At 41.7% G+C, this 14,756-nt stretch overlaps 1 protein-coding gene across 4 annotated transcripts; it reads left to right on the top strand.

Moving 5' to 3' along the window:
• Positions 1–8,262: 8,262 nt before the first annotated feature.
• On the top strand, positions 8,263–13,327 carry CIRBP (cold inducible RNA binding protein). Of its 4 annotated transcripts, XR_011558539.1 has the most exons (8): positions 8,263–8,364; positions 9,322–9,431; positions 9,604–9,710; positions 9,972–10,110; positions 10,197–10,281; positions 10,386–10,453; positions 12,933–13,024; positions 13,197–13,327. XR_011558539.1 is itself a non-coding variant. In XM_070745198.1 (7 exons), exons 2-7 carry the CDS (start codon positions 9,329–9,331, stop codon positions 12,935–12,937), a joined length of 504 nt encoding a protein of 167 aa, XP_070601299.1. In that variant the 5' UTR covers positions 8,263–8,364; positions 9,322–9,328; the 3' UTR covers positions 12,938–13,023. The 4 variants fall into 4 exon arrangements, 3 of the variants coding, with proteins under 3 accessions (XP_070601299.1, XP_070601286.1, XP_070601277.1); XM_070745198.1 differs by lacking the exon at positions 13,197–13,327 and having other exon boundaries at positions 10,389–10,453; positions 12,933–13,023; XM_070745185.1 differs by lacking the exons at positions 12,933–13,024; positions 13,197–13,327 and adding an exon at positions 10,894–11,670 and having other exon boundaries at positions 10,389–10,453.
• The last annotated feature ends 1,429 nt before the right edge of the window (positions 13,328–14,756 follow it).

Below are 14,756 nucleotides of genomic sequence, written 5' to 3'. Positions count from 1 at the left end.
TGTTTCAATCATGTCCCCCCTTTTCCTTTTGTCCTCCAGACTATACAGATTGAGTTCACTAAGTCTTTCCTTATACGTTTTGTTCTTAAGACCTTCCACCATTCTTGTAGCCCGTCTTTGGACCCGTTCAATTTTGTCAATATCTTTTTGTAGGTGAGGTCTCCAGGACTGAACACAGTATTCCAAATGTGGTCTCACCAGCGCTCTATATAGCGGGATCATAATCTCCCTCTTCCTGCTTGTTATACCTCTAGCTATGCAGCCAAGCATCCTACTTGCTTTTCCTACCGCCCGACCACACTGCTCACCCATTTTGAGACTGTCAGAAATCACTGCCCCTAAATCCTTCTCTTATGAAGTTTTTGCTAACACAGAACTGCCAATACAATACTCAGATTGAGGATTCCTTTTCCCCAAGTGCATTATTTTACATTTGGAAACATTAAACTGCAATTTCCATTGCTTTGACTATTTATCTAGTTTCTTACATGGCCTGCTTGAACATAAAGCAAGAACAGAATATAATAGATACTGTACTTTGAATGGGGATTTGAAAGACAACAAAGAAAGAGAATAGAGTAGAATAGAATATAATAATTTGTTGGCCAAGTGTGATTGGACACACAAGGAATTTTCTTCGTTGCGTATGCTCTCAGTGTACATAAAAGAAAAAATACATTTGTCAAGAATCATGAGGTACAACACTTAATGATTGTCATAGGGGTCAAGTAAGCGATCAGGAAACTATATTGATAAAAATTCAATTCAATTCAATTCAATTTATTAGATTTGTATGCCGCCCCTCTCCGAAGACTCGGGGCGGCTCACAACAATAATAAAAACAGTATAATAATGGAACAAATCTAATAATGAAATTATAAAAATCTTAAGAATACAAGCAATAAGTTACAGTCACACAGTTACGGAGCCATAATCAGAACTCAGCATTTTTCTTTCTCTACGCAAGAGTCCATCACTCTTCAACAAGCTCTGGAAATTTCTTGATTGCAGCAGCCCTTTTGGCTTCTGAAATGCTTGCCTGGAAAGAATGCTTAAAACTGACAACTACACAGTTGATGCAATAGTGTACAGGTAGTCCTCGACTTACAACAGTCCGTTTAGTTCAAAGATACAACTGCACTGAGAAAAGTGACTTAAGATCGTTTTTCAAAGTTACCACCATTCCGGCATCCCCATAATCATATTATCAAAATTTAGATGCTTGGCCATTGGTTCACATTTATGACCTTTGCTACGTCCTATGCGCCTTTGTGACAAGCAAAATCAATGGGGAAGACACATTCACTTAACAGCCAGGTTACTAACTTATCAACCGCAGTGATCCACTTAACAACGGTGGCAAGAAATGTTGTTTAAAGGGACAAACCCACTTTAACAACTGCTTGGCTTAGCAGCAGAAATCCTGGTTCCAATTGTGGTTACTCATCGAGGACTATCGATATGAACTTGACCCTAGGAAGGTTCAGGATAAATTTTAAACAAAGTTGAATGGGATGGAAAGAATATTGGCTGCCTGCATTGGCTGCCGATCAGTTTCCGGTCACAATTCAAAGTGTTGGTCATGACCTTTAAAGCCCTACATGGCATTGGACCAGAATACCTCCGGAACCGCCTGCTACTGCACGAATCCCAGCGGCCAATAAGGTCCCACAGAGTTGGTCTTCTCCGGGTCCTGTCGACTAAACAATGTCGTCTGGCGGGCCCCAGGGGAAGAGCCTTCTCTGTGGCGGCCCCGGCCCTCTGGAATCAACTCCCCCCAGAGATTAGAACTGCTCCCACCCTCCTTGTCTTCCGTAAACTACTTAAGACCCACTTATACCGCCAGGCATGGGGGATTTGAGACACCTTTCCCCCAGGCTTATTATAATTTATGTTTGGAATGTATGTGCTGTTTGGTTTTTAATTATGATAGGGTTTTTAGTTTTTTTTTAATATTAGATTTGTGCCTATATATATTGTTTTATCGTTTGTTGTGAGCCGCCCCGAGTCTTTGGAGAGGGGCGGCATACAAATCTAATAAATTATTATTATTATTATTATTATTATTATTATTATTATTATTAATATGTTAAATAAAAAAGGGAGTGACCCATATTTAAGAAGTAATTTGAAGGAAGTTGAGGATTTGTTCAGTCGTGTAATGCAGGGATCCTCAACTCCCAGACTGCGGCTAGGCCATAACCCATTTGGAACTGGGCTATGGAAGTGGTAGGTGACCACAAGTGTGCATGCACACGCAAAAGTGCATTTGTGAAAGAGACACACATGTGCACACCCCGTTTCCCCCCAGCCACCACTGCTGCTGCCCCTCTGCTGGTCCACCAAGCTAGAAAGGTTTGGGGCTGGCGTAGAGAGAATGAGCAAGGATTGAAATTTAAGTATTGCCCACAAGATCATATGCTGCAACATCCTACTGGTCAATGACTACTTCAGCTTCAACCGCAACAACACAAGAGCATGCAACATAGAAACATAGAAGACTGACAGCAGAAAAAGACCTCATGGTCCATCTAGTCTGCCCTTATACTATTTCCTGTATTTTATCTTACAATGGATCTATGTTTATCTCAGGCATGTTTAAATTCAGTTACTGTGGATTTACCAACCACGTCTGCTGGAAGTTTGTTCCAAGGATCTACTACTCTTTCAGTAAAATAATATTTTCTCATGTTGCCTTTGATCTTTCCCCCAACTAACTTCAGATTGTGTCCCCTTGTTCTTGTGTTCACTTTCCTATTAAAAACAACAGATTCAAACTTAATATTAACCGCTCCAATTTTGACTGTAAAAAATATGACTAACAATCGAGTTGTCGAAGCGTGGAACTCATTACCGGACTCAATAGTGTCAACCCCTAACCCCCAACATTTCTTCCTTAGACTCTCCACAATTGACCTCTCCAGGTTCCTAAGAGGTCAGTAAGGGGCGTACATAAGTGCACTAGTGTGCCTTTCGTCCCCTGTCCAATTGTCTTTCCTTTATCTCATATATCATATATATTTTCTTCCTTTCATATATCTTCTCCTCTATTTTTACATATTATCTTTATATATATATTACTTCATGTCTATTTTCTTCCATATGTATTGTGTATTGGACAAATGAATGAATGAATGAGTGAATGAATGAATGAATAAATAAATAAATAAAAAAAATGCAAAGCAATATGTGAACAAAGAACGAGCGAGTCTCAAGGAGAAGCAAGAGGCCAAGAAATGCTGCTAATGGAGAGGCTTAAAAACAACATGCTGTTGAGAAGGAACTGAGGATCTTTTAAAGTAGTAACAGTGTTTGTGAAACTGCTAGATTAAAGCCTCTGGGATGTCTAGCTGCTGCGGTTGCCATGGAGCTTAAAAAATATCTGAAGCTGCAGAATTACAGTGGGAATATGGCACCTGAACAAATCTTGACACAAAGAAGGATGAAATGAATCAATGATATGTTAATTTCTTAGCCCTCAACAGATTGAAATGGATTGGAATTGGATATCAATCAATCAATCGGAATAGAGCTGGAAAGCCTGGAAGGGACCTTGGAGGTCTTCTAGTCCTACTCAAACAGGAGACCCTATTTGTCCTCGGGGCGAAGGGGGGCAAGGCTAGGGTGATCCTGGCCAATTGGCTGCAGCTCAGGGGCATAGCTACAGTATCTCTACATCACTTGTGCCCAGGTAGGGTTGGGGAGGAAATCCAGGGGTCTTCGGCAGGTGGGGTGGTGGGCTCGTCCAGGCAGTGTGTGGGGCAGCTGCTGTCAGAAACCATCGGCCACCACACACTCGCTGCCAGTGAAGGGCTACTAAAATTTTTACTACCACACTGTGGACATAGTTCCCTCTAAGCTGAGCAGTGAGCAATCGCTCACTTAAAAATCATCATCAACTCAGAGTTTTCCAAACCTGCCCAGAAGCCGAGAGGGAAAGAGTGAGAGGGAAGGAGAGAGAGAGGAAGAGAGGAAGAGAGAGAAACAGACAGAAAAAAGAGAGGAAGGAAAAGAGGAAAAAAAAGAATGGGAGTAAGGAAGAGAGAAAGAAAATCAAAATCTAGTTTGAAGCTAGCTCAAGTATTTAAGTGGCATTTTGATATTGATAGAGTTGCCCTATTATGAGCTCACTGTTATAGACACACAGTACAGTATTTTATTTTGAAATTCTCTGAGGCAAAACAGGGTGGGTTTTTTGTTTGTTTGTTTGTTTATTTATTATTTCTGTGCCGCCCAGTCCCGAAGGGACTGCCGCTCACACACTATACTTTTCCGCCCACCCCCCCAAAAAATTAGAGGGAACACTGACTGTGGGTGTGGCGTATGCAGAACGCCCTGCATTTTCTTTCAACATCTTTCAGTGCCAATTGGGGGCTCTGGGGTGGAGCTCCATTTTCGCTACCCCACTGCATTCCCTCCCATCCAGGCAGCAGCCCATCCCTGCTCGCTTCCCTCTTTGCATAGTGGATGATGGTTTCTGGCTCTGGATCCATTCACTACATGCCCCACTTCTAGATTCAAATCTGCTGTCCCCATAACCTCTGACTCCAGAACCTGAAAGAGACGTCAACATCACCAAAAGAGGAAATAATTTAATATAACCTTTGATTGTGACTATCTGCATTTTTAAAAACAAAAAATATTGTTCTTTTCTTGGTCGTGCAAACAGTGTGACCTCTCCTGGTTTGCAAGAAGGCAAACTATGCTTGGAAAACAACCGATGCAATCTCCTCGTTAGCATCTTACTCTGAATTTAAGAGTCTTATCATGGCTTCCTCTCTGCTGAGATCATGCGTTTCCCGCCCCAGCCAAATCATATTGTCATTCCAAGGTTCTGCCTGATGCATTAGTAATGCAAAAATCTGTTTGCTAACCCCTGCACTCCGGCTAAATAAATACAAATGGGCTGAGCACGATGTGCAGTCCTAGAGTTTAAAATCTCCTAAATGATAGCAGGGCTGTGGCTAAGACGAAGAAAGTGGAGCTTTGCTCCGATACAAATACTTTTTGGATGAAAAAAAAGTCGTGGCGTGTAAAAGAGAGGGCAGCAGGAGAAAGCAGAAGTCTGTAAAATTAGCATCTAACCATGCCTGGACAGCAGGCCTAATTAAAACATCCCTCCCCCCCAAATCAGCAGAAAAGATGCTGCAAAGATCACCCTTCAAGGGCCCCCTCTGTGTTTCCACACCAGGCCAGGTGCTGGCGCCAGGGTTCTGCTCCTTCCCGCCTCCTTCATTTGCCAGCTGGCTGGGTGGTCATGTGGGAAGCCCTAATCCTTGGAATCCTGGAATCCCGCCTCACCCAGATTTCCTGTAGCTGTTCTGTAATCAGGAAGAGAAGGCCAGATGGATTTGCTCAATCAGAGGGAGAAGGGAGCCTGAGGCATCTTTTTGTCCCTTTGAAAACCCCAATTGACCGTTCTGTTTCCTGTCCCTGGTCCACTTAAGCTTCCTCTCTCTCCTCTTTTTGCATGCTGCTAATTATGTATATACATTAATTTATGCAGAGCAGGGAGGAAAGGAGCCCTTCAAAGGCTACCCCCCCCCTCTTATTTATTATACAGTATATTAATTTGACTTGTATGCTGCCCTATCTCAGAGAGGGTCCGCAACTTGGGCGTCCTCCTCGATCCACAGCTTACATTATAGAACCATCTTTCAGCTGTGGCAAGGGGGACGTTTGCCCAGGTTCACCTGGTGCACCAGTTGCGGCCCTACCTGGACCGGGACTCACTGCTTACAGTCACTCATGCCCTCATTACCTCGAGGCTCGACTACTGTAATGCTCTCTACATGGGGCTACTTTTGAAAAGTGTTTGGAAACTTCAGATCGTGCAGAATGCAGCTGCGAGAGCTATCATGGGCTTTCCTAAACATGTCCATGTTACTCCAACACTCCGCAGTCTGCATTGGTTGCCGATCGGTTTCCGGTCACAATTCAAAGTGTTGGTTATGACCTATAAAGCCCTTCATGGCATTGGACCAGAATATCTCCGGGACCGCCTTCTGCCGCACGAATCCCAGCGACCAATTAGGTCCCACAGAGTTGGCCTTCTCCAGGTCCTGCCGACTAAACAATGTCATCTGGCGAGACCCAGGGGAAGAGCCTTCTCTGTGGCGGCCCCGACTCTCTGGAACCAACTCCCCCCAGATATCAGAGTTGCCCCCACCCTCCTTGCCTTTCGCAAGCTCCTTAAAACCCACCTCTATCGTCAGGCATGGGGGAATTGAAATTTTCCCTTCCCCCCTAGGCTTATAGAATTTATACATGGTATGCTTGTATGTATGATTGGTTCTTTAAATTGGGGTTTTTTTAGATTATTTTTAATATTAGATTTGTTTATATTGTCTTTTTTATTGTTGTTAGCCGCCCCGAGTCTTTGGAGAGGGGCGGCATACAAATCGAATGAATGAATGAATGAATGAATAAATAAATAAATATCTCGAAGGACTCAGGGCAGCTCACAGCAATAAAACTATAAACAATATAAAATCAGTGTACAAGGCCAATAACAACATAAAAACCTAAATCTAATCCTTGCACTCATCACACATACCAATCAAAACTTGTTCAGCCAGGTTTAAAAGATGCTACTGCTAAGGGTCCCCCAGGCCTGCCGGCAAAACCGGGTTTTATTTCTCCCATTAGCCGTTTTTACCCCAGCTTTCATACTAGAATGGAGAAGGAAGAGAAAATTGTATTTGTGTTGTACAGTATTGTATTTATTGGATTTGTATGCCGCCCCTCTCCAGAGACTCGGGGCGGCTAACAGCAATAATAAAACAGCATATAATAATAATCCAATACTAAATGTTCTAGTCCCTTAATTTCAAGTGGACAGTGGGTGGCTTTTTAATGGAAATAGCTCAGAAGCAGGCTGGATCACATAAGGGATACCCAAATAATTAAGATTCCTATCTTTCTTTTAAATTAGCCTTTTGTTAAGAAGTACAAAGACAATGTTTACCTTTGGAAGCAAAATTGCAGCAGAGGTTGCTGTAGGACAATTTCCAGGATGCCTGGAACTGGGCCTTGCTGGCTTGGCTCTCTAGCCCAGTGTTTCCCAACCTTGGCAACTTGAAGATATTTGGACTTCAACTCCCAGAATTCCCCAGCCAGCATTTGTTAGCTGGGGAATTCTGGGAGTTGAAGTCCAAATATCTTCAAGTTGCCAAGGTTGGGAAACACTGCTCTAGCCGTTGTATCCTATTTAGGGGGTGGGGGAGGATTTATTTTTTCTCAAGGAACTGACACTATAATCCAGATTCTTTAAGATTCTCAGAAAACTAACTGGGTTGAGCTAAACAAGGCCAAACACTTTGTAGTTTGGGATGCAATGAAAACAGAATAAGTGGGCCATTTAGCACAAATGGAGGGTTTGACATATTGTGGGAAGCGGGTGGATAGGAAATCTGAAAACCTCTCAGTCTAGAAAAATCTGTATTATAAATGAAGAATGTATCAGTATCCAGTGCTGTTTTGTGATTCTTGGTGCACCATTTAACTCAATGAACTGTTCTAAATAAATGTTTAGGACCCCCGGGCAAGGGGAGATGAGCAATGTCAGATACCTCAGTACACAAACAACCTCCATCAATAGACATTGATTAGATGTGAGAAAACAAAGACACCCAATATACTGCTAAAAAAATAAAGGGAACAATTAAACAACACAATATAATTCCAAGTAAATCAAACTATTTTTTATTGTTTCGTATAGGTTGGTGAGGTGTCTTCACGCTACGGATTGGGGTCTCGGGGGCCGCGAAACTTCTCCAAGATGGCGCCCGACTCCCACCTTTCCCTTCCCCCACCCGACTCGAAGCAAGCAGCCCCCTTTGTCTGCTGCGGCAAAGCGGCGCCGCATTGCCGACAAGGGTGGGAAAGTAGGTCGTTGGTGCCACGCCCACTTTTCTCCTGGCAACCATCGACTGCAGCTGTTGGAGGGAGAGGATGTTAACCAATCAGTTTACGAGAGGCTATTTGGGGCGGCTTGTTGCCCTTACCAACCTATGGTATTAGTCTTCGTCCAATCACGACTTTCTTTTTGTGACTCATGGAGCCACGTGATGAGGGGGCTTTTTCTCCTTGCAGCGACTTTCACTATTCCACCTCGTTTTTAATTATGAATATTTAATAAGAAGCTAACCAATGGGAAGCGTTGTTTCTGATTACTTCATGGGTGCGGAACGTGCGGAGTGGAGAGCGGGGCCCTTTTTTTAACCAAGCGAGTTTATCTGCATATTCATGAAGTAGGCGGTCCTCACAGAAGGTATATAAAGAGAAGCGCGCGCAAACTGCCCCGTAGTTCGCGCTGGGACTTCGAGGGCTGTACTTGATTTGTGCCGCCGCTAAACTACATTGGTAAGGGGGGCTGCGCGTGGTGGTTGTAAAGGAAAAGCGTAGGAGAAAAGCGATGTAAAGAGACGCAAAATGAAGAGGGAAATCAGAAAATACATTTTAATTAATATAATTGGGGCAGATGGTGGATATGGTTAAATATAGGTAAGGTGATTATTTTAAGTGCGAGAATTTTGTTTTTAGCTGGTAATGAGTTGGATTGTGGTCCGCGGAAAAGACAAAATGGTTTCCAACCGGCTTTTCGGACAAGCCTCAAAATGGCGCCTGAATGGACTGATGGATAACGGAAGCGCATGCGCGGAACAGCGGTCGGAGGAAAAGTAGATTTTATTTGCGCATGCGCATAAATTGCCGCGCCCTCTGCTGGAGTAGCTGCTTTCCGGCACGCATGCGCGAAAAATACCGTTATTTTTTAGGTTAGATTGACGTTATAGAAATATAATTACGAAACCAGATTGTATGACGTTTGACTAAATGTTATCCTTTATTGCAGCTTTTGCGTGGAATATTTCAATATATAGCGTTTGCATGTGTATCCTGTATCGATCGCCAATTTTATTTATAGCCAAATAGCTTCATTTTCTCCAAGCTTTAATGTTCTTTTGACACGATAGTACTTCAATTAAGCTTAAAAAGGTGTTTATAGCTACAGAACTAGCATTTGCTTGTTTGAAGTGTCAAAACAAGGAAAACCAAACTGAGGAATTATAAAGCATGGTGTAGCTTAACTCATTTTAAGTAGCAAAATACTTTGAATAATTCCTTACCCAAGGTTTAAATAAAAATTTGCTGAGGATGGTGGAATTATGTCATTTTTGTATGAATGGCCAAAACTCTGTTTGAATCTTTGATCCAACCGAAAATGGAAGCGTTTTACTAGGCTTGGGTTTCAAAACAATGTTCTTTTTGGTATGTCTGTCCCTTGGTGAATACTAAAATTGAGTTTGATTTCTTTTGCAGAAAAGAAATGGCATCAGATGAGGGGAAATTATTTGTTGGTGGACTCAGTTTTGACACCAATGAACAATCACTTGAGCAAGTGTTTTCTAAATATGGACAGATATCTGAAGGTAAAAAACAGCCCTAATGTCCTGTTATTTATACTGCTGGAAGTTTAGCAGATGTTTCTTGAAAATCCAAGAGTGTTTAGCCATACAGGAAGTTTGTTATTACGGTGGCATTTGTCATGTAGAAATTTTATGGGAATAAAGTTAAACACACTTTATCTTTTCTCCACTATAGTTGTTGTTGTAAAAGACAGAGAAACGCAGAGATCCAGAGGGTTTGGCTTTGTAACCTTTGAGAACATTGATGATGCAAAAGATGCAATGATGGCCATGAATGGGAAGGTGAGGAATCCTTACTCTCATTTTTAACAAGCAAGGGAAATACATGCTGTATGTTGAATAGATTTCGTGATTGGTTAATGTTTCATAGTCACTATTGATGAAAACCAGTTTTTTAAATTACCACATAGTTAATTTCTGTAAACACAGCAAGATTGATGCATGATCATTGTCATTTGATACCAAAACTGGTGTTAGTAAAAACTAATATTAACCTGCATAAAAGAGGCCTGTTGATTTGAAGGGGTGGTGTTTTTTTTTTAGTCTGTTGATGGTCGCCAGATCAGAGTGGATCAAGCAGGCAAGTCCTCTGATAACCGGTCTCGTGGATATAGAGGGGGATCAGCTGGAGGCAGAGGCTTTTTCCGTGGAGGCAGAGGTAGAAGCCGTGGATTTTCCAGAGGTGAGATTCTATTTCCCAGTAATTTGTAGCATCTGGTTTAGAGTTGGTTGAATTTATTTCAATATTTGCATTGTTCTCTCTTCCAGGTTCTGGAGACAGAGGTTATGGGGGAAGCAGATTTGAATCTAGAAGTGGGGGATACAGTGGATCCAGAGACTATTATGGAAGCAGGTATGTACTTGACAAGTGAGATGCAATGTAATCTGGAAGTCCTGTGTACTTTGTAGTTACTGATGTGCTTAGTGACCCTGTTACCTTCTTTTTGCCTTCCTCAGCAGAAGTCAAGGAAGCTATGGAGACAGGTCTTCTGGAGGGTCCTATAGAGACAGTTATGACAGTTACGGTAAGTCTTAAATCAGGAGGCAAGGCGGATGTGCTGACATGGGAATGTATGAAGCCACTCTTGATCTTGCAGTGACAACCTTGGAAACACATTAAGGTTTGCTTGGAGCTTTTGCTGGCAGTTTTTCTCTGCCTATGACAGGCACCACTCCTTTGGCGCAGGCCCTAAGCACTTGTGCCACGGAAAAGCAAAAATCCTCATTTAATGCATGTGTAGCTCTAGTTGGATCCAAAGGCAAAGCATCCATAACTAGTTTTCTGAAGCTGAAAAGAACACCCAGAATCCTCAAGGCCAGAAGGAAAAAGAATGCAAAATGGGTGGGACGAGATAGCAAGCCTAGTAGTGTTTGAAGTGCTTGGCAAACAAGTAGGGGAGGAAAAATTGCTGGAACTTGTCTGTGCTTCAGTGCCTTTACAACTCTGCCTGCTTCTTGTCCTCAGCTACACACAACGAATAAAAAACCTTCCTGGCTCAAGATCGTCCTTCCATTGGCTGTATTTATAAAGATTTTTGGAGCTTCGCTGAAATCGTTCTTGTGTAGTCATCTCCTTTGTATTCTCACTTTTGTAGTAAACTCGCAATTCTGATCTTGTCAATTACACAGCCTTGACAGCTTCTAACATGTAATGGTCGGTTCAGACTCAAAGCGCTGGGTTTTCCCTCGAGTGTTTTAATTTTTTAAAGCACTTAAGATTTTAGTTCATTTGTGAGCAAAGGCGTTGTATGTGTGTTAGTTTTTTTTAAAAAAAGAAGAGACCGGAAGGTTTGGGACCCCATATCTGTTTTTTTCTTTTGAGCAAGAAAGGACCTTAATTGTTCAGTAGAAGCTGAGCAAGCTGTGAACTCTTTTTTGTTTAGTGCATCGTTTTTTGTTAAATTTAATCAACCTTTAGTGTAGCAAGGTACTGTAGCCTGGGTATGAATTTTAAAAGGCATCCCACCTTGATATATCTAAAGAAATAATTTTGCTTGTATGTTCAACCTGCATTAAGAGACTTTTAACCTGTATGCCATAAAATTTAACCCAGAGAGAGACTGCAGATTTTACTACCCAAAGGGTTCATTGGAAAAAAAATGTTTGTTTCTATTGTCCTTTTTTTACTGAAAGAAAGTGTGCCTAATTCAATTGTTGTAACTTTGAAGTGGTGAAAAAGGATTTCTTGTACAGTTTTCTTTGGCTTCACGAAGCCTATTAAAAGTCCATCTGAAAAAAAAAACCTGCTCTTGAAATGTTACATCTTGCTGCACAACACAAGTCTGGATGAACCTTGAAACTGTACAGTTAGATAGGAACAAAGTAGTGAGTGGAAGGCTGTAGCTGAGAGAGAAAATCAGGCCCCACATTTCTTGCAAACAAAAATGTGTAAACAATGCTAATGCTATATAGATCCCATGACATCAATCGGGCAGTTTGAGGATGATTGAAACAAAAGGACCTCACAAATTTTGCCCTTGAAACAGTCACTTAGCTTGGGGCTGGAATTGTTCCAACCTTTGAAAGAAGAAATTAGACTTCACTCATTGCTTATTTTTATATGCAGTTAGCAGAGTTTTAGGTTAAGATGGGTAGCTCCATGCTAATTTAAACAAACTAGCTTATTAACTGACAGCCAACCATTTAGCTAGCCCCAATGGAGTTTCTTGTTAACTGGGTCAGTTGCCACTAGTCAGTGTTCCAAGGCCAATAATTGTGACCTAATTTAGCTAGCTTTGTCGTTGCCTTTAAAGTTCTAAGAATTTTCTGCTAGCATATGGAAAACTGCAGTGCCTTGGCGAAAAAGAAGTGTTGTGCCTCCAACAGAGAGAACCTCTGAGACGAAAGCTGCTCTCTTGGCTAGTTCATATGTGGGGATAGTCCTGTAATTCGAGGTAACTCTTTTCCTCATGTCCGCATCCTTCCTCCTGTTGAGAGCTCATATAATATATATATATATATATAAATTATTTTTGGAAAGTCTGTTAACCTATGTGAACCATTATTTTTTTCTGCCAACCTTGTTCAGCTAAAGCATTTTTTAGAATTTTTTTTAAAAAATTCCTTACGATGAGTCTTTGGCTTTTATGGCATAACTTTCCTGTGGGTCAGAAGGGGGCGTGCGTACAGCAATCTCTTTGCCAGTAGGGTTAGATGAAAGATGGGGAGCTGATTTCTGCTCATCTCTGGAGACTCTTAAGATTAAGTCACGTAACCTTAATGTTCTTTGCCATCTTGTTTGCAGTTTAACTTTTTCCCCATAGCCCACACTGTTCTTAAACAGCCATTATCAACCGTGACTAACTGCTTTTTGAGGGGTCAGGGGCCATTGGCCGGTCCGAGGGAATTGTCTTGGAACAGTTGGCCCAAGCTGGGTTCTTGTGTTACCTTTGTGGAAACCCTTTGTAGGAAACGCTGCTTGTCTTGTCGAAGGGTGGGCGGGGTAGAAATTGTAACACTTGCTTGGTGAATACAGTTTTTTGTAACACAAATTTGTCTTGGCAGGTTGATGGAAGAAACGGACACTTGAGACGGAAATGGATGTTTCAACGCTGAGGACCAAAGTCTTAACTGAAACTGTTCAGCTTTGCACACAGGTATTGATCTTGGCCAAGCTTTCTCTGGTTGCTATGGCAGAGAAGCTACGGAATTGGCTGCTTTTAGCTACCTTTAAAGGAAGAGCCCTCTTTATTTTTCAATTCCAAAGCAAAATTCATTTAATCTTAATGGTGAATCAGCTTTTAATACTTACTTTGCTCAATCTTTCAGCTGCATGTTTCTTGGAAGAGGATCAAGAAGGATCATGGCAATTCTGCAGGAAAACAGGATTGTGAATTAGAAGGCTCTGAATGATCCAAGAGGACATGTACAGAACTTAATAAAACAAATAGGGCTAACAACTCGGGTGCTGTGAGATGTTTATAATTGTGAAGATAATACTTAAGGAAATCTAGTCCTGTAATTCCCTTTTTGCAGACCTGTCAAACTGGTGGCCCACGCAGGCCAAACCCCCCCCCCCCCCCAGCTCCACCAAAGCAAACACCACGAATACACCACCCTTGATGCAATCGGGTTTTGAAAGCCAGCTGGGTAAACTCCCTCAGCCCAATCCACCTCATCACTTAGGGTGGTTGTGATAGAAATAGAAGCATATGTTTTCCTCTTTGAACTATTTAAAAAATTATATATTTGGTGCTAAATAGAAGTTCAACATGTTTTTTATCCATTGATAGGGAGAGCAAATGAATCCCACAAGTGCCTTCTGCTTAGAGTTGACAATATCTCCCAAATGGGACATGGGAAAATCTAGTTAGGTAACCAATTTTATAGCAATAAACATCTTCCCTCAAGTTTAACACAAACTAATATATTGAACGATGTACATGTTAGCAAATTGCACTTATGTACCACTTAGTGCTTTAGAGCCCCCTAAGTGGTTTATAAAGTCAGCATATCGCCCCCACAATCGGTCCTCATTTACTGACCTAGGAAGGATGAATCAACCTTGTTATACAGAATAAAGTCAGTGTTGGTTTAGTTTATAATTTAAACTACGTTAGTTTTCATGGTTTATTTTCTGCAGAACAATTCATCCAATTTACAAAGATTTAACTTATTTAAAAAAAACCATGTTCAAGTCACTCCTACAGAAAGCTTATCCATTGTGGGGAACCACAGCAAGACAGTAGCTGCTTCAAAGGCTTTGGGATGTGGGCTTTGAAAGTATAGAATTTATTTCCCCCCCCCTCCAACAGACAATTTTGGCAGTGCATGTATGCTTTAAACAAAGTTGGCTCAACTTCAACAAGTGCATGAGGACCCTAGTTTGTCCCTGTGAAATGAGCTGCAGAGCTAGGTATCCAACAGATGGGTGTTATTTCTGCAGTGTCTGAAGGAAAGGGGCAATGAGGTAGACTAGTTGAAGGGGAAAACCCATTTGCCAGCAGATCGATCAAACTGGCTTTCATGGGGGTCAAGCTTTGTGACTAGGTAGCTTGCATAGTTTTGCAGAGTGTTTCCATGAGGCTGTGAATCTCATTGGTGCTTAAAGAATTACATAGCTAGGTTTAGAATTGCAGGCTGATAATGTAAACTATGTTTTAGTGTTCAGAGGCCCACAATGTCCCATGCAATGGTTCTGAAGCCAAGATTTAAGCCAGCTTGAAGCTAGGCTTGGATGTGCAGTTTCTAAACGTTAATATACTACAGTAATCACCTTGGTGGTATAGTTAGATGGCTAGTAGAAAAGCAATCCTTGGATGGAGCTTCTAATTTCTCACTTAACATGAGCATAAGCCATGCTGAATCAGGCCCATCGAGCAGCATTCT

This window comes from Erythrolamprus reginae, chromosome 1 (assembly GCF_031021105.1).
Source record: "Erythrolamprus reginae isolate rEryReg1 chromosome 1, rEryReg1.hap1, whole genome shotgun sequence".
Classification (NCBI taxonomy): Eukaryota; Metazoa; Chordata; class Lepidosauria; order Squamata; family Dipsadidae; genus Erythrolamprus; species Erythrolamprus reginae.
This window is presented reverse-complemented; position numbering and strand designations above follow the sequence as displayed.